This window comes from Hemitrygon akajei, chromosome 8, assembly GCF_048418815.1.
Source record: "Hemitrygon akajei chromosome 8, sHemAka1.3, whole genome shotgun sequence".
Classification (NCBI taxonomy): Eukaryota; Metazoa; Chordata; class Chondrichthyes; order Myliobatiformes; family Dasyatidae; genus Hemitrygon; species Hemitrygon akajei.
This window is the reverse complement of record NC_133131.1, coordinates 13,765,483-13,785,941: the sequence shown is the minus strand read 5'-3', so window position 1 is coordinate 13,785,941 and position 20,459 is coordinate 13,765,483. Positions and strand designations below refer to the sequence as shown.

Sequence of the window (20,459 nt, the reverse complement as noted above, 5' to 3'; positions counted from 1 at the left end):
AAACAGGTTTGGTAGCAGATGGTCAGGCAGACAGAGAGGTACCATGCTCCTTTGGTCCAGTAATTCCAGGTAAGGTAATAAGGCAAAGTCGACATATGCAAAAACCAAAACATACTGCTATTCCAGAAAAAGCACAGTGATATTAAACACCAGGAGTTCACTGGGAATCAGCAGTATTCCCAGTGTAGATAAACTCACCATAGTCATTCTTCTGTCCCGGATATATTATTCTGAACACGTAATCAGTAGCTACTTCATCCACCGTCTGGTCTTCTTGGTCCATAAATTTGGCTCTGCTGTTCCTTTTCCGCAGCTTTGGAAACACTTTACCCTGGAATTTGGGAGAAACCGCTGTGTTACAAACTAAACTTTAAAAAGTAAATGCTGAATGAACACTTCTTCCCTTTCCTTTCCAGTCCTGGAACGTCAACTGTTTATTCCCCTCCGTAGATGCCGCCTGATCTGCTGAGTTCTTCCAGCATTTTGTGTGTGTTGAACTGAAATTTTGTTAATCTTGTGATTGATTAAAGATCTTCTCAAGCATAAAGTTAAATCCCAGTGTGACTATGGCCAACCTGGAGCCCAGAGGAAGGAGATAGGAGACGACGTACCGTAAGGATCATTGTTCAGGTCACTGCACTTTATAACGTATCTTCATAATTCAAGATTAAAAACACTTTCTAAGTTTGCAGATGACACTAAATTTGATGGAATGAAGATGGGGAGTCAATACCAAGGAGAACTGCTGTCAGTAACAATGGGTCATTAATAAACTTGTAAGTAATCTGTAAATGAAGTTCAACACAGATACACGTGAGGTAGTTTTTAAAAAAATTAAGAACAGAGAGGACACGCATTACTTCAACATTTTTGAGTCCAGGTGCTATGGAAGAGCAAAGGGATCTGAGGGGACAAATAACGCAGAGTCAGTAAGGTTATTAAACAAGCAAGTTGTTGTTGCAAGCCATGACCAAAAGCTGATGAAGGGTCTTGGCCCAGAACAGTGACTCTTTATTCCTCTCCACAGATGCTGTCTGACCTTTGCTGAGTTCCACCAGCATTTTGTGTGGATTGCTCTGGAATTCCAGCCCCTGCAGAATCTCTTGTGTTTATCCTTAAAGTAGCAAGTATTTGGATTTACAGTATTTCTAGGGCAGGGGTTCCCAACCTGGGTCCATGGATCCCTCGGTTAATGACATAAAAATGAGGTCCACGGCATAAAAAAGATTGGGGGCCCCTGCTGTGCGGGAAGGAGACGAAAAAAGGATTGATGTTAGAAGGAGCCTGTATCAAACTTTGGTTACAGATCTGGTCACCAGATTATGTTTAAGAATAGAGGTGCAAGTGAGGGGGCAGAGAAGGCTGACAAAGAAACTACTTTCATTTTAAAGTCTCCATAAGTAGCAGGAGTTTGAAAAATGGCTCGAGGTATCAACCCACCTTTCCTCGCTGTGACCAAAGTGGTGGATCGAGCTGTCCTCGTGGTAACAGCCCATTTTCAAGGCAGGAGAGGAAGGCCAGTAGGTGGCCACCCTGGGGGAAGTGGAGCGGAGGTCTCTGGATTCCATCCTGACTCACCAACACCAATGTCCCACCGCTGTCAGCTGATGGAGGGGGAAAAACATATTACCCGTCAAATCAGCATCAAGTACTAACCAACTGTCCCTGACGTGAGACAGCAGAGAACAGACTTTTCATTTATATATCACATTTTAAGTTCCTTTTAAAACATCCAAGAAGGAAGTTAAGACATTAAAATCATGTCTGCTTTCAGCACCACCCCGACAGAGTACTCAATGCCCCTTCTACTGTTTAAGAAAAGCTTGCCTTTATGACTATGCACTCGAGTATTTAACATACTTAACTGGGAAGAAGCCTCTCCTTATCTATTACTCTCATAGTTTTATAAACCTCTGTCACTTCTTCCCTAGCCCTCCAAAACTCCAGATGAAAACAATCCAGGCTTGTCCGTAGGGCTATTATTCTCCAATTCAGACATCATCCCGGTGAACCTCTTCTGCTCTCTCTCCAAAGTCTCCATATCCTTCCTGTAATGGGGTTCCCCCCCCCCCACACACACACTCACTTTCTATACCACCCTATCTAATTGTATACCACCTTTAGGAACTGATGGACATGGAACCCCACCCCCCCCCCCCACCAAACATCCCATCACAACATCAATTCTCCCAAGGGTGCTACATTTGCTGTATGCTTTCCCCTTACATTTGTCCTCCCAAAGTATAACACCTCCCACTTCCCCAGATTAAACTGCATCTGCCATTTCCTTGCCCCTAAATCAGGTTGTATTCTTTGACACCCCTCTTCACTATTCAAAACTCCACCAATTTTTTGAGTCAGGGCCAATACCTTTAGTATATTCATTTCTACGTATATACTAGAAATGCGACAGTCAATTTGCATACACCTATCAGCAATATGCTAATGTCCAGGGTATCTGGGACGGCCGATGTTGCATACAGTGAGCACAAAGCTTTACAGAGTCAGCAGTCGCTGATTGGTGTTTGGTACTTGCCACTGTACGGAGTTTGTGCATTCTCCCTGTAATCCTGAGAGCTTCCTTCAGATACTGTGTTTTCCTCCCACATACTTTTAACACTTAGGAAAAACTTGGACAGGTACGTGGATGAGAGGAGTATGAAGGGCTATGGGCCAGGTGCAGGTCAGTGGGACGAGGCAGAAAAATGGTTCAGCACAGCCAAGAAGGGCCAAAAGGCCTGTTTCTGTGCTGTAATGTTCTATAGTTCTATGGTTCTATACCAAAGATGTACAATTAGGTTTAGGATTAGTGAGCTGGGGATATGGGCCATGTTGGTATCAGCAGCATGGCGATAAGCATTGAAAATAATTTCCCTGCTCTCATTTGAAAAAAGTGCCATGGGTTATTTTATCTCCAGCCGAGAGAGCAGACAGTGCCTTGGTTGAATGCACCTTCTCAAAGTCCGCATTACCAGCAGTCTCTCTGAGACTTAAGTATTTAATTCTCCCAAGTAGTACTTGAACTCAGTCTTTTTGACTTGGGGGCAAGCCATGAACGAGCACAGCCATGACTAACAATGAAAGAAGGAAGAATAGTCCTTTTAAACCTTACCCGTGTACATAATATGAAATATTGTTGATCTTTTTAAAGGTATTGAAGGAATCAAGGGTTATGGAATTAAAGCAGGAAGGTGGCAAAGCCTTGATGTTACTGAACAGCAGAGAAGGCATAGGGGTTGAAAGGGTTATTCCGGCTGTATTTCTTGCGTTCTAATTTTAATGAAGTGCAACACAACAATATCCCAAGAAAGTTGTAAACTCAGCCAGCTCCATCATGGGCACTAGCCTCCCCAGCGTCCAGGACACTTTCAAAAGATGATGCCTCAAATCCAGCATTAAGGACCCCCAACACTAAGACATGCCCCCTTCTCATTGCTACCATCAAGGAGGTAGTACAGGAGCCTGAAGACACACACTGAACATTTCAAGAAACAGCTTCTTACCCTCTGCCATCAGATTTCTGAATGGACCATGAACCCATGAACATTACCCCACTATTTATTTGCTCTCTTTCTGCACTTAATTGAAATTTGTATAAATATTTCTTATTTTAATTTATATTTTATTATTATGCACTGAAATATACTGCTACTGGAAAACAACAAATTTCACGACATGTGCCAGTGATATTAAACCTGATTCTGATTATGAAGTTGTTCCTGTGTTAAAGTTCCCTCATCTTTAAGGAAAATGGCCGCAGTTTTACAACAGCATAACAAGTAATTTCCTGGGTTCACTTTACATGATAGTTGGTGCTTCCCAGTCTAAGCAATGTGCAAGTCACCTGCAGTCACAATGTCTTTGCATCCTGACATATTCCTAGGAATAATCTATTACAAGAAGCCCAGTGGAAATTCCTTAAAGCTGCAAAATGGCAGGAAATTTAGCTTCACTAAAGCTGAGGAATCATGGGATGCATAGTTGTTATGTGGGGGCTTGTTTACTTTCCGGTCATCGACTGGCCCGTTGGAACTCCGCAGCAACTCTTTCCCATTGTTTGCACTGTGTGCCACAGCACTGGTGTCCGGTTACCCCTCTGGGGTGTAAGAATAGCACATGCAGCAGGCTCGGTTTCTTTCCTTTTGTCTCCAGGGGCTCCTCTTCACACTGTGGTCACGACCGGTGCTGAAGAACCGTTGGGAAAGTTTGCTCCGGATGTGCTCTCTTAGCCAAGTCTCTGTTTGTTGTGTTACGTACCCGTGACACGTGACTGGGGTTGAAGTTATACTGGACTTGAGGTAATGGTCTTGTGATGGTGGAGTGACGTCATTTTCCCGCCAGTAGAGGTCATGTGACAGGTTTTTTTTTACAGGGTATAAAAGGAAGACCCACCCTATCAGGTGGGGCAGTTTGTGGCGGGATTTGCCAAGCTGACTTCATGTTACTGCGTGATTTAATGTGATGACGCAGTTTAGTTAAAAAATGAAGTTTTATATAATGCCTAAAGTTTAAAAGGTCATTGCTAGCGGTTTCTTTGCTGGTGGAGAGTGAAGATAAGAATTTGGAAGATAAAAATCGAGGAGAATCGATTTTCGAGGTGGATTGGTTTCGACCTTATTTGATCCTCATTCGGAAGGATTTCGTTGACTGTTCTCGTGTTAATCTCCGCTGGGATAGCGGGAGATTGAGAATAGTGTGGAAGAAAGGTCAGTGCCTTTAAGCTGTTATATTTTATAAAATTCTTTGTGGGAAAGTTCGACGCCGGGGAATCGAAGGACAACGACGTGGAAGAGAATTTAAATCGCTTTAAAAAGTCTCTCCTTTTAAATGGACGGTGAGCTTTTGAACTTTCGGCATACCGCTTTAAAGAACTGTTTTTTTTCAATACCGCTTTAAGAACTGTTTGAACTGCAACGCTATTAAGAACTGTGAATCTGCTGCACAGCAGCTGAATTCCGGTTAAGCTAATGTTTGTTTACTTTTGGGGGGTTTGTTTTCAGTGTTTAATAAACGTGTTATTTGTTATATAAACCCTTGCCTAACTCATATATATTTATTGTTGCCTGAATACGTAACAGTTGAATATTTAGTTCTGCAGTTTGTACTTAGATGTTTAGTCAATTCATTTACTGTTTGTAAGTAAATGATTAATAAGCTTAGTCGTAGTCAGTGTTTCCTGTCTCACTCACCAAACTTGTGAACCTGCTTCCTCGTTACACCGGTGTACAACATCAGCAGCCTCGGGCAAAATCCCTTCTGGTACACTTAATGTAACATAGTGCTGCAAGCAGATAGCGCTCCTGTCCTGTAGCTGTGGGAGTCTGCTGCTTCTATCCTGACCTTTCGCCCAAAGTGTACGGACTTTACACATTCTCCCTGTGACTGTGTGGCTTTCCTCTGGGTCAGGGGCCCACGGAGCCTTCAGTTAGTGGTCAGGGTCCACGGCATAAAAAAGGCTGGGAATCCGGTTTCCTCCCACATCACAAAGAAGCTTCGTTGGCAGTTTCAAGTTCTATTGTAAATTACCACTAGTGCAGACGAGTGGTAGTAGAAGCAGGGGCAGAGGAAGTCGACAGGCATGAAAGAGCAGGTTACCGGGCAACTAAGTGGCGGTAATAGCTCTGAAACTCAGCATTAACTCAATGTGCCAAATGGATGCTTGAGAAAGTATATTAATTTTTAAACTAAAAAACCCCCCAAACTGTCTGGTTGGATCCTTGAGGCTCTGTATCGGTCGAGGTTGACCATGGATGCTGCGTCCTAGCCGTTTATGTGATGTGCAAGCCAGGGCAGTACAGTATGGAGAGCAAGCTGTTGCCCTTGCAACAAGCTCCCCTCCACCCCGCTGCTGATGAGTCCAAAGGACGGCAGACACTGATAGAGTTTGGAACCAGCAGTGTCGCAGCAGTCAGCGTTGAACTCAATGCAGGGCTGCCTTAGGGAGTCCAGCTCCGGAATTTTCCTCAGGGTTTACTCTCAAAGCCTTCCCCATGAGTGGGTATAGCCAAAAGGCAGCCGAGAGTTGAGATCAGAGTTTTCTTTCTCCGAGGTGAGCTTCCAACCACGGCCGCTGTCAAGCTCCCTCTGCCTGAAACGGCTGGTCTTAAGGCACCCGCGTCCCCTCTCTTGTCAGTAGAAAGAGTTCCACCAAGCTTAGTAGCTAAGCTCTACATGAAGGCCAGAAGCTGGACTTGGTTGAGAGAGGCTATTTGAGGTTCACGCCATTGGGAGCATTTAATGGCTAGTGGGAGCTTATTCCCACTACCCCCCACCAACCCCTCCCCCTCCAGCTATAACAACTTTAAGGAAACTGGTTAGATCACGTAAACAGTGCAGTCAATCCTTTTGCATAACCACATCATTAACAGGGACGTGCTTCAGTAAATCGCTAACGATAGGACAAGTTGGAAAATCACTTACGCTGTTGATGGCAGTGAATGCAGACTATCTGATGTAACGGCACAGTTAAGGCATAATCCCAATAGACACTGGAAATAAACCACAGAAACAAAGTTTTTTTATGAATAGAAAACTTTCTTTGCAACTTTGAAAACTTTTAATACTCGATTCAGAATGTGGCTATAATTAAGTAGTCAATTCCACTCAATCAACAAGCTAATTGTGCATGAAATCCAAAATATTACAGTAGTTGCTGGAATTCTGGAAAACAAGTCATGTGGCATCTGTGGAAAATGAAGTGCACTTTCAACTCTTTCAGCTACACTGATAGTTTCCTAGTACTAACAAACAGTTCCAGATCTGAAATATTAACTGTTCCACTCTCTATAGATGCTGCCTGGTCTGTTGAGTATTTTCAGCATGTTCTGTTATTGTGCAATTTCGCAGCAAAGATGCACCCCAAGAAATTCCTGTACATTTCACCCACTGAATCTTTCGTCATTGAGTTTTCCTTCAAACCCGGAGCTGAAGAAAGGGAATCCTTAAAGGGACTCTTCAATCCGAGATGCACTGCAGGTGGTTCTGCCACTCACGCTGGATGTTCACGTGGTTTTACAGCGCAAGTGATTGGGCTTCAATTTCTACCACTGCTTGTAAGGAGTTGGCACGTTCTCCCTGAGACCGCGTGGGTTTCCTCTGGGGCTTGGGTTTCCTCTGGGGCTTGGGTTTCCTCCCATGTACAGGTACCCTAATTCATTCCAAAGACATACAGGTAATACGTTGTGGGATTGCTATGTTGGCATTGGAAGCATGGCAACACTTGGGGGCTGCCACCAGCACATCCTCGGACCACGTTGGCCATTGATGCAAAAGATGCATTTCACAATATGTCTCGATGCACGTGTGACCAATAAAGCTAATCTTTAATATTTCACATACAGAACAAGGCAGAACTACAGATGCTGCAATCTTGAAATAACACCCAAAAACTTCTGGAAATAATGTGAACAGACACCCACAAACAAAGGAAATCCAGATCAAAACTTATGAATTCTTAAACGATCAGTGGCCGATTGCTTTTGGTGCACAAAGATATCTGAGCACAGAGCAGTATTGATTATTACAGCAGACTCAACTAACCTCCTTTCAAGCTCAGAATCTCCTAGAGTTCCATTCATGAGCTGGTTTGGGGTCCACTTCAGGGTTAAATGGTCTGCAGACTGGTGAAGGGACAGATATCCTGGAACTGTCTCCACATCCTCCTTCTGTTGAAGTAAACAGAGATTTGAGACACAATAACAGTATTAGTTCCTTCTACTATATGGTGGCAGGGGTCTATATTGGAGACTCGAGGGCAGAGCTTCCAACTATTTGTTTATATATGAAAACAATATTCATGCTTAAGAACCCTCACCTTAATTATTTTTTCAAAATCCTTGCATTGCCTCAGCCAACTTGAAGATTTGCCAGCCCATCAGCCTTGGATAGCTTACCACTCTTTCAGTTCAGACATCCAGTGCTGCAAAGTACCTTGACGTATGTTACTTTGTGAGAGATTTAAGGTAAATGTCAGGTGCTATTTTCAAGACAAAGACCTCACTTTCCCATATGTGAGTACTATTTATTCCTCATTGAGAAAGTGGGGTGCTTTTATTTTCAGTCCTGACGAAGGGTCTCGGCCCGAAACGTTGACTGCTCGTTTCCACGAATGCTGCCCGGCCTGCTGAGTTCCTCCAGCGTGTTGTTGCTTTGACCCCAACATCTGCAGTGTCCTTTGTGTTTACTCTTATCTTAACTGGTCACTTAGAATATAGAACAGTACTGGCCATACGGGTCCTTTGGCCCATGGGCGTTGTGCTAACCTATGTAAACCCCCTGGGAATCAGAATCAGATTTAATATCACTAGCACATGTTGTGAAATTTAATCCTACACAGCTCATAGCTCCACTCCCCCCCCATTTTTCTTACATCCATTCAAGAGTCTCCTGACTGTCCTTGTTGTATCTGCCTTTACCAATGCCCCAAGCAGAGCGTTTCATTCACCTACCACTCTCCGTGTAAAAAACCTACCCTTGACATCTCCAACTCAACTTTGCTGTGTTCATCATAAACAAAAGTCCTCTGGTTAAAACAAAACCTCCATATTGTTGTTAGCTGACGAGTCTCAGTGCATTACTGAGCATAGAAGATGCACTGAAATAAACTCTGCTGAACAAGACTTTTAGATGACACACTTTGCCCCCCCAACCCTCCGCAGATACCATCGGGACAACTGCTCGCTCGCTGCTCTCAGAACCAGCCCACCCACCATCAGGGACATATATACTGAAAGGAGCTGCAAAAAGGCCAGCAATATCATGTAGGATCCCACTCACCCTGCGCAGGGACTGTTTTCCCCACTCACATCAGGGAAGAAACTACACAGCATGCAGATTCAAAAACAGTTACTTTCCCGTGCCATCAGGCTGATCAATGCCGATACCTACTAACCCACCCTTCCAAAATGCCCAGAACCACTACGTTACCATTTCCTGTCAAGAGTCGCCTTACGTAGAGATACTCCTGTACCTAGCAGCACTTTATTTACATCATCTATGTATATTAGCTCATTTGTATTTATTATGTTTTTTAAAAAATTTGTTCTTCATGCTTATTGTGTTTTTTTTTAATGATCGCATCCGGAGTAACAATCACTTGTGTATTGATAAATGTCTTTAAGAGACATTTCTCTTATATTGTCAGTAACCACCCTGGCCACCAGAGGGAGCAAAATCAGGACAGACAAGAAAGAAGCAGGAAAGGACTGGATTGGGGCACAAGTGTCCTCTTTTGCCTTTACTAACTTGAAATGTGCAGGTTCCAACATGGATAACAGCTCTTTGGTAACAGGGGTTGACAGTCCAGTATCACAGTCATTACAGAGCACATATTGTTTAATAACATCATTTTATCAGCTGCTCAAATAGATTTACTTCTCCCAAAGCTATGGATCTGAATCCAGAGAAAAGAAAACAGGCTGTCATCACAGAGCAGTACTAAGGGATTGCTATAATACATTTTGCATGCTGCCACTGATCAAGGACATCTTCAAAATGGAGGTCCCTCAAGAGGTGGCGTCCATTATTAAAACCCCTTACTATCAGGTATCTTTTCATTACCATCATCGGGAAGGTGGGACAGGAATCCAAAGACCCACGTTCAATGTTTTAGTAACAGTGTCTTCCTCTCCACCGTCAGATTTCTGAATGCTCCGTGAACATATTCGCGTTATTTATTTATTTGTTTTAACTTTTTTTGTGTCTTGCATTGTACTGCGGCCACAAAATAACAAATTTCACAACATACGTAAAAGATAACAAACCTGATTCTGACTGCTTTAATCTGAAACCACATGTGCTGCTTCAAATGACTGCCGAAGATGTAATCGACTACTCTGAAGACAGTGGCATCTGACTGATAGCTAAATCTCAATCTATTTTAATAATGTTATTTATTTAGTCATTATGACAAGTGTGCCACATCCCTCAAATATTCATACTGTCTGCACTTTTCACGCATTACCTGATTATGCTTCAATCCCTGTAAGACAGTTCAGTAAATCTTGGACAGGTATTGTTTAAAAGCAAGAAAATTCCCCTTGCTTCAGTACATTTAGGTGAGAGGAGATCTTTGGGCCATGGTCTGATATGGTGGGGAGGACTTGAAGGTAGAACAGCATAACTTCACATGAGATTTGCACAAGATGCCTCATGCAGGACTGAATAATTATTCAATACAGTACTCAATTGCTCTTAACGTTAAACTTCTTGTTCCTTCTGATTCATGTTATCAATTGTGACAAAGATTATTTGACTGAGTTTTGATATTTTTGAAATATGTCTGGCTGCATTCCAAAGCAATTTTGAGTTGATTAGACTGTCAGATCTTTCGATATTCACAAATGACAGAAACGATATATTTAGAATATTTTTAGATCCATATAGATTTAGATTCTCTCACAAATGTATTAACTGACAACATCATTTAATTTCTTCTCAAAAGGGCTATGGAATACTTTGCTTTGCAGAGCAAACACGCTATGGATTTAGAGTGAGCAGTTCCCTCGTACATGGTTTGCTAATTTGATATTTAATCACTATGGTCAGAGATATGAATTTGTGAGGAGGCACCGTTTAATGTACTTACATATATTTCTTCCACCTGCTAATTTATGATTGCTCATCTAATGACCAAGTTGCTCTGGTGCTAATCTAACAGTTTTGAATCATCATGGCTAACTGTGAAACTGAACTCGGTAAATCTGGTAAGTTTATAGTCTAGTACCAGAAGCAAAGGCACAAAACCGAAAGACACTGGAGCAGTAATAGGCCATTTGGCCCATCGAGTCTGCATACTATTCTATCATGGCTGATTTATTATCCCTCTCAATCTTATTCTCCTGCCTTCTCCCATAACCTTTGATACCCTGACTATCAAAGGGTATCAACCTCTTCCTTAAATATACCCAATAACTTATCAACCATCTGTGGCAATAAATTATACAGATTCACTGCCCTCTTGCTAAAGAAATTCCTCATCTCTGTTCTAAAGGGACATCCTTCTATTCAGAGGCTGTGTCCTCTGGTCCTAGACCCTCCCACTATTGGAAACATCTTCTCTACATCTTCTCTATCCACAATATTCGATAGGTTTCAATGAGAGCTACCTTTCATTCTTCTAAACTCCAACGAACGCAGGCCCAGAGCCATCAAAACACACCAGCCAGCAGAGTCATAAAAAAAAACAAGCAGAAAACATTGAACATTCTCAGCAGATCAGGAGAGAAATTGAATTCACGTTTTGGGTTTATTCATTTTTCCTCAGAATTGATTTACTAATGTCCTTCCCTGGCAGATATGGTTTAAGTACAACTTTAGCTTCACACTACACAGAGGACAAACAGAGCTGATGGAAAGCTCAGAGTTGAGGGGAAAAAATTACAGGCGAGAGCTCTTACTGTTACATACTCGGGCACTTCTGCAGTGACAGCAATTTGTGGGTAAACGTTTACCCCTCAGACTTGATTACAAAAACTATACTGACACACTGCTAAATGCAAGACATTCTGTGGATGTTCCTCCTACAATCTGTGTGTGTTACTGAGACTCTGCTGAAGAGTCCTGTCTATCACCTTGACTTGCGAGTCCTTTCGCAGGATTCTCTAAAGGTTAACTTGCAGGTTGAGTCTGCATTGAGGAAGGCAAATGCGATGTTAGCATTCATTTCAAGAGGTCTAGAATATAAAAGCAAGGATGTAACGTTGAGAATTTATAAAGCACTGGTGAGGTCTCATTTGAAGTATTGTGAGCAGTTTTGGGCCCCTTATCTTAGAAAGGATGTGCTGAAACTGGAGAGAGTTCGAAGGAGGTTCACAAAAATGATTCCAGGCTCGAACAGCTTGTCATACGAAGAGCGTTTGATGGCTCTGGGCCTGTATTCACTGGAATTCAGAAGAATGAGGTGTGACCTAACTGAAAACTGTCAAACGGTGAAAGGCCTTGATAGAGTGGATGTGGGGAGGATGTTTCCTACAGTGAGAGAGTCTAAGACCAAGAGGACACAAAGTCTCAGAATAGTGGGGCGTCCTTTTAGAAAAGAGATGAGGAGGAGTTCCTGTAGCCAGAATGGTGAATCTGTGGAATTCTTTGCCACAGGCAGCTGTGAGGGCCAAGCAAGTCTGTATGTATATTTAAGGCAGAGGTTGATAGATTCTTAATTGGTCAGGGCATGACATGAGGAGAAGACAGGAGAGTGGGGCTGAGAGGAAAATTGGATCGGCCATGATAAAAAGGCGAAGCAGACTTGATGGGCCAAATGGCCTAATTCTGCTCCTATGTCTTATGTATGCAGTATACAACCCTGAGGTTTGTCTTCCCCACAGATAGCCACGAAACAAAGAAAACCATGGAACTCATTCGAAGAAGAACATTAACCCCATCTCACCGAGTGCAAAAAAAAATCGTGCAAACGACAACAAAAAAAGACCTTTTCCATCCTTGTAATTTCAGTCTTTGAGGATGAAACTGGAATTATCTTCCTTTTCATTTTGTTTTAAATAATTCTGACCCCAGGTTACATCACTGGCGATGCGTCCCAGAACACGCTAGGATGTATCTCAGCATCATAAAGGTGATTAGAAGAAAGCATAAAGGATGTCAGGGGTAGGCTTGTTTACACAGAAAGTGGTGGGTGCATGGATCGCCCTGACAAGGGATGGTGGTAAGGGCAGATACATTAGGGGCATTTAAGAGTCTCATAGATAGGCACATGGGTGAAAGAAAAATGGAGGGCTATGTAGGAGGAAGGATTAGATTCATCTTAGAGTAGGTTATAAGAGCCTATACTGTGCTGTAATGTTCTGTGTTCAAAACAGTTTGTCAAAGGATGTGACTGCAGTGATTGTAGGGCCGTAGCTGGTGTAAGTAACACTGCAGAAAGTAGAGGGTTAAAATATTAGCCAGTAGCTATCATACAGCCCTTTCAACCTTTTCCAATACACTGGGCACCACTGTAGCCTTTAGTGCTGACATCGGTTATACACAACTGCTGAGGGCTTTATACTTTGCTTTCTGAACACTACTTACTGGCTGGACAAGGACATTGTTTTTCCCATACAGAAGGTGTGTTCTGGAATTCTGATGTAACGACTCCACGTATTCCCTCGCCGAAGCAGCAAATTTATCTTCCGACATGCTTCCACTTGAGTGACGCTTCTTTATCTAGAAAATACAAATTCATCGGCATGATCAAACAAGAGATCCTCTGATTCCTAATACTTCAACCCCACGGGGGTTAGTCCCCCACGAGTCCTCACCTGAAGTATCAGCACGGGTTTCTCAAAAAATAAAGGACAGCCTCAACGAAGCTCAATCCTTACCCAATATCCAACTACTGAGATTAACTTTACCTATCACATATATATTGGAAAAATCGGTGAAGTGCGCTGTTTGCATCAACGACCAACATGCAGCCCGGATGTGCCGGGGCGGGGGAGGGGCAGCCTCAAATGTTGCCATGCTTCCAGCGTCAACAAACCATGCCTTTAACTACCCGTAACTCATACGTCTTTGGGCTGTGGGAGGAGACCAGAGCTCCCAGAGGAAGCCCTGCAGTCCCGGGGAGAACAAACCCCTCATAGAGAGCGACAGTAACCTTACAGCCGGCGCTATGTTGGCGTTACGCTACCGTGCTGCCCCTCCATGATTGTATAGATCACAACGATTCTCCCAATCATACAGGCACGGTGCTGGTCCTGATCATGATGAGCTAACATGATACCAGATACTGAATGTGTCAATGTTTTAGCTACACAGCACATTTATAAGAAGGATCTTCTAATTCTAATTCTAATACCGTATGTGAAAGCTAAGTGACCCATTCAATCCATTCTCATTAACCCTCTTCTCCCTGGCTATTTTTTCAATTGGTTCCACGTTCTTGGCTTTAAGCATCTGAAATGGAAACTACAAACTGCCTATAAATCTCAAATGAACCCACAAGTCTATTAAGTAACCTTGAACTCTTGTTGACTTGGTATATGACAAAAAGTATCTGCCTGCACTGGGACCATAGCCCTCCCATCCATGTGCCTGTCCTAATTTCTCCAAATGTTGAAATCAATCTCACATCTACCACTTCCACTTCGTTTCACACTCTCATCGCCCTCTGAATGAAGAAGTTCCCCCTCAAGTTCCCCTTAAACATTTTACCTTTCACCCGTGACCTCTAGGCTTGCCTTCACCATCCCATTAGGAATGTTGTTTATCTGTGCAACAAGAAGCTCAGAATCCTTTCGTGCACAGTGATTGAGCACAGCAACCTAATCAGCATGTAGCAACACAGAAGACACTCTTTTCCTTGAATAATTTGCAAAGTGGCTTTCCTTCCCAAGAGTCTTAGAACACTACAGCACAGAAACAGGCCATTTAGTCTGTCTGCCGAGTCCCATCGACTTGCACCGGGGACCATAGCCCTCCATACCCCTACCATCCACGTACCTACCCAAATTGCTCTAAATGTTAAAATCAAACTTGCATCCACCACGTCCACTGGCAGCTCATTCCACACTCACCACCTCTGAGTGAAGAAGTACCCTCTCAAGCTTCCCATCAACATTTCAGCTTTCACCCTTAACCCACGACCTCTCGTTGTGGTCTCAATCAAGCGGAAAAAGCCTGCTTCCATTTATTTCATCTATACCCCTCATAATTTTGTATCCCTTGATAACACCCCCCCCCCATTCTCCTTCGCTGTAGGAATTATAAACATTTATTAGATTTATTAAAATACATGTGTTAAACAGATTTTATACTAAGTTGACTCTTACACCGAGAGCCGGCCGTTTAGACGGAGAATCCTGGTGTCCATGTGCACCATGAATACGGTGCCTTTGGACCAGTTCGTCAGCTGATGGGTCAGTCCAGTAATGGTCAGCAGTTTTAAGTTTTGTATATTCTAGTGCACAAGGCCCAACTGCAACAAAAAAAACATAAATTATTTCTTTATAAAACAAAATGGAAATGAAAAGTGGTAAAAATATTTGATTTAGCCAAGAGTGATAAAATTTGCTCTTTCCATTTGCAAAATCACAATCTCTGTCAAATCTTATACATTCCTGCATTTGCCAGTCCAGCTGGAACTGGATTAAAGATTAAGGATTAGCTTTATTTGTCACATGAAAACATACAGTGAAACGTGGCGTTTGTGTCAACAAGCAACACAGTCCAAGGATGCCTGGGCAGCATGCGTTCCATGTATTGGCATGCTTCCAGCGCCAATATAGCATAACCACCACTTACTAACTCTAACCCATACATCTTCTGGAAAGTGGGAGGAAACCGGAGCACCCGGAGGAAACCCACGTGGTTATGTGAAGAACATACACCCTCCTTACAGGCAGTGACAGGAATTGATCCCCAATCTTCCATTTGCTGGCACTATAAAGCGTAATGCTAACTGCTATGCTACACTCTAAAGAGGTCTCGCTCGACGCACAAGTTCTGGTCATATTTTCTCCCACAGTACAAGTAACAAATATGTTGTGAAGTTGTGACATTCTCTGTTGAGAAGGCTCAGTTATTAAAAGGAAACCCTGATTTAGGCTTTGTGCTGAGAAGCTAATTCACATCATTATCAGTCATACTAATAGGCAGGAGATCCGCACAGGTAAGTCACTTTAAATAACGTCATTAGAGAAACTCTAGATTTGCCTCCTGCTGTCATTATACTGACAAATCCAATATGATGCTGAAACTTTAGATAGATTAAGGATCAAAAAAGAACGCAAATATTTTGCAAGTAATAAGGGTTCACTAATTTAAGACATTAGTCATCAATCTTAGCACTCAATGCTAATTAGACTTTGCGTTCAGCCCTTGATGTGCACTGAATTCTGAAACTCTGTGATATCTACCCTGTAAGTACGCAGAACTTTGTGACATGGTGTCATCCCTAAGCTGAACTTACTTATCCTAAGCTGATTACTGGAACTTAAAGCTCACACTTACTCTAAAATGTTAATTTGAAACAGTGAATCTTCATCTGTTACTTATCAGTTATCCAGGTTCCAATACACGGGCATGGCTCGATGTGGACACAGGTTATCTCAAATCATGGACTCACTCTCATCTGTGCTGGTCACTTTCCATTGTTTATTGATTTTGTTTCACATATTTATACTATGGCTTGTTTTATTATAACAATGCCAGTCACATTATACTATCTGACATAAGCATGCACCTCTGCATTTTATGCCAACCTGTCAATCTTCACCCACACAGGGACCTGTGTTAATATTATTTTGTGACAGAATGTGCTGGATCGTAACTATATGTGCTGTGTGTGACTATATGGCTTGTGTTTTTCACCTTGACCCCAGAGGAACGATGTTTAGTTTACAAGTATTTTTCTCTATGGTTAGAGTCATAGAAAAGTACAGAAACAGGACCTTTGGCCCATCTAGTCCATGCCAAACCATTGATACTGCCTACTCCTATTGATCAGCACTGGGACTATAGCCCTCCATACCCCTACCATCTGTGTACCAATCCAAACTATTCTTAATGACAATAAACTTGAACTTGACCTTGAATTCCAAATAAGAACATTGAGAATAATTTCCTTGCCTTACTTTTGCCTGAAGATCTATACCACTGCCTCTCCCTACCAAAATATTGTCCATTCTTGTAGGGCTGCACATCATTCATGTGACACTCATACTCCATGGATGAGGAGGAAGCAGCTGGCAAGAACTTTTAGACTGTACATAAACTCCTTGATTTTATTGTCATGAATAAAAGAAACTAGGCTACTTCATCTATGAGGAATTAAAAGATGAATTCAGAACCTTACCAAGCAGAGACGCTAGTATGGGTCCACAGACTGGATCTGCTATTAGAGCTTGCTTCTCATAATATTTACTAGAAGACACAAAACAACACAACTGTATTTAGAACATAGAACATTACAACACAGTACAGCCCTTTGGATCGCAATGTTGTGTTGGTCTTTATACCTACTCTAAAATCAATCTAATCTTCCCTCCTATATAGCACTCCATTTTTCTTTCATCCATGTGCCTACCTAAGAAAACCCTTAAATCTCTAAAATGTATCCACTTCTACTACCACCAACATCCCCCCCCCCCCATACTTTCTTCCAATCACCTTCAAATCATGCCTCTCAAAGTCCAACCCTACGTCCCCATCACGAGTGGTGGACACAGGTAAGGTAAGGCTGGCTAACAGGGCTCTGGTGGAGCTATACAGGCCAATCCCCTGGACAGTGGAGACAACAGGTTACAGAAACATTAATGAACTCCAACCATACCATTGACTTCAGAGGACGATGAAGATGGGAGGTCATCAATGGCCCTATGCTCCACCTGAGGGCTAAGGGGTCAAACCAAAACCTTCATATTATACCCCCTCATACTGGCCATTTCTGCCCTGGGAAGAAAGTCTCTTGGCTATCCATTCAATTTATGCCTCTTATCAACTTGTACACCTCTATCACATCACCTCTCAGACTCTTTATACCTCCCTGAAGATATCAAGATCAATATCACTGCCTCTCCCTCCCCTACCAAGATATTGTCCATTTAAGATGGTGACAAGTGGCTGCCTCTTTGAACTAATCTGCGAAAAACAGCTTAACCCCTCTCCTTAATGGCATTTTTGTTTTCCTTTCCAAGGTAGATGGGGTTCTATCAAGGTCCTGATCAGCAACGGCACTCAAACTGCTTTTTATTTTCACGGCGGATGAGTTCCCGTCCCTGGAGCTTGTCGGCCGACCGTTTTCCGACATGGGTTGGGAGATAGCGTCTCCGGGGTGCAGCCCTGAGGACGACTGATTTCAGGCTTGTGTTGCCAACTGAGGTGTCGCGGGAGATGGAACATCAGGATTTCGCTGCAGCGGATGTATGGAAAAGCGACGTGGCCGACTGTAATATCGTAACAGCAATGGTCAGCCTCCCCTTCCACTGTAAAAATGGGTGATATCTCTCTGTGCCTTGTTAGTGCGTGAGAGAGAGAGAGAGGAGAGGGAGAGAGGGGGAGAGGGAGAGAGGGAGAGAGGGGGAGAGGGAGAGAGGGAGAGAGAGAGAGAGGGGGAGAGAGAGAGAGAGGGGAGAGAGAGAGGGGGGGAGAGAGAGAAGGGGGAGAGAGAGAGGGGGAGAGAGAGAGGGGGAGAGAGAGAGGGGGAGAGAGAGAGGGAGAGAGGGAGAGAGAGAGAGAGGGGAGAGAGAGAGAGGGGGAGAGGGAGAGAGGGGGAGAGGGAGAGAGGGAGAGAGAGAGAGAGGGGAGAGAGAGAGGAGAGGGAGAGAGGGGGAGAGGGAGAGAGAGAGAGAGGGGGAGAGAGAGAGAGGGGAGAGAGAGAGAGGGGAGAGAGAGAGGGGGAGAGAGAGAGGTGTACCAGATTGATTCCTGGGATGGCAGGACTTTCATATGAAGAAAGACTGGATTGACTAGGCTTATATTCACTGGAATTTAGAAGATTGAGGGGGTGATCTTATTGAAACGTATAAAATTCTAAAGGGATTGGACAGGCTAGATGCAGGAAGATTGTTTCCAATGTTGGGGAAGTCCAGAACAAGGGGTCACAGTTTAAGGATAGAGGGGAAGCCTTTTAGGACCGAGATGAGGAAAAACTTCTTCACACAGAGAATGGTGAATCTGTGGAATTCTCTGCCACAGGAAACAGTTGAGGCCGGTTCATTGGCTATATTTAAGAGGAAGTTAGATATGGCCCTTGTGGCTAAAGGGATCAGGGGGTATGGAGAGAAAGCAGGTAGAGGGTTCTGAGTTGGATGATCAGCCATGATCATACTGAATGGCGGTGCAGGCTCGAAGGGCCGAATGGCCTACTCCTGCACCTATTTTCTATGAGGGGGGGAGAGAGAGGGAGGGAGGGAGGGAGAGGGAGAGAGAGAGGGAGAGGGAGGGGGGAGAGAGAGAGAGAGAGACACACACACCCACACACACACTGTGGCATGTCAGATTATCGAGTAAACAACAGTTTTCGTTGACCGCGGATCACGGTCTCTCTTTGGGTGCTTTGCTGTCGCTTGGTGGGTGGTGGGTACTGATGCTTTTTGCTGAAGCGGGCTGGGGAGGAGAGGGGAGGTTCTTGCATTGATGCTTGCGTGAGGGAGGGGGAGAGAGGAGCTTAGGGTTCTAACATGCTTCTGTCGTTTATTCTTGTGGGGTTCTTCAATTTTTCATGGATGTCTGCGAAGACAAGTATTTCAGGTTGTACACTGCACACATTCTCTGATAATAAATGGAACCATTTGAACCTTCACATCATAGGGAAAAGCCCTAGCTTGCTCAACCTATCCTCATAAGACATGCTCTCTTATCCAGGCAGCATCCTGATAAATCTCCTCTGAACCCTCTCTAACGCTTCCTCATCCTTCCTATAATGAGGCAACCAGAACTGAGCACAATATTCTAAGAGTGGTCTAATCAGAGTTTTACAGAGCAACATCGCCTCACATAGATATGACGTTTGTCAGCAGGATCATTTCCAAGAGATAAAGTCTTGGTTATGGTACGAGAGGTAGACCTAGAGCATGTGACAGGTGCCTCATGACAGCACCAGTAGTACGTGGGCAAACGAGGTTGTGATTATAGGTTATGGCCCTTTACCGGGTCAGTCCAGAGGGTGGAAGTGAAGTTGATTAAACAAATGGTGGTGGCAAATTGTTCAGGGGAAAGACAGGCAGGAACAGAACTTTGAGCTGGGGATGAATGGTGACCAGCACCGGAGAGAGCCAGGCCCCTCTTGTCTCCACTTTCGGGCAAGCCCGATTGTCTGACGATCTCCAGAGGGTCACCTGCAAACAAGTATGGCTCCTGCACAGGGTTGTCTTAAATGTTTCATTTACAACAAAGGGGCCCAAATCATGCGCCAGTGCGTCACGCACATTGTCGATGGGCCCTGCTCCCGTTCCAGGCATGGACAGAGTGGTTTAACCAATGCAGCATGTTGTGTATTTACAGTGTGGGTCATGGGCATTTGTCTTGCTGTATGGATGGCCAATGAACCTGTGCTGATCCAGGGTAATCCTACACCAACTTGTTGAACTATACAGCCATCATTCAGTTGGATCCAGAAGGGAACAGAGACAATTCCACCTGGAATTTGCATTTTTGAATTATAAACCTTAAACACGGTGTGTGGCTGTGTGGACTCTGCACATTACAGTGATAGGCCTAACCTAGTGGCCTCTAATTCAATCCTAATTCACTCCCACAGAGTAGACTTGAAAAAGGGAGAGGGATTTTTAAAAAATGTCGATGTTGACAATCTTGCTTAAGTCTTGTAACAGCACCACTGTTAGACAACTGTTTGGTGGTGGTTTAAATTGGATTAAATTGAAATCTTAATTAATGATCATGACCACAACCAGTGCATCCCCAACACATCACTGGCACCAGCCTATCTGCCATCAAGGACCTAGTATATACAGAAAGGAGCCAGAACATCAATTTTATTTTATTTAGAGACGCAGCTCGGGAAC

General features: G+C 43.5%; 1 protein-coding gene across 3 annotated transcripts in view; it reads right to left on the bottom strand.

Moving 5' to 3' along the window:
* The window catches only part of sgsm2 (small G protein signaling modulator 2), a 256,078-nt gene that overhangs the window by 53,926 nt on the left and 181,693 nt on the right, over nucleotides 1–20,459 (bottom strand). For all 3 annotated transcript variants that reach the window (XM_073053274.1, XM_073053276.1, XM_073053275.1), the window contains exons 5-11: nucleotides 16,790–16,857; nucleotides 14,766–14,911; nucleotides 13,024–13,158; nucleotides 7,540–7,664; nucleotides 6,421–6,488; nucleotides 1,441–1,604; nucleotides 199–331 (exon numbers count right to left, since the gene is read on the bottom strand). In XM_073053274.1, the coding sequence (XP_072909375.1) occupies nucleotides 199–331; nucleotides 1,441–1,604; nucleotides 6,421–6,488; nucleotides 7,540–7,664; nucleotides 13,024–13,158; nucleotides 14,766–14,911; nucleotides 16,790–16,857 (839 nt within the window). The remainder of the gene's footprint in view (nucleotides 1–198; nucleotides 332–1,440; nucleotides 1,605–6,420; nucleotides 6,489–7,539; nucleotides 7,665–13,023; nucleotides 13,159–14,765; nucleotides 14,912–16,789; nucleotides 16,858–20,459) is intronic.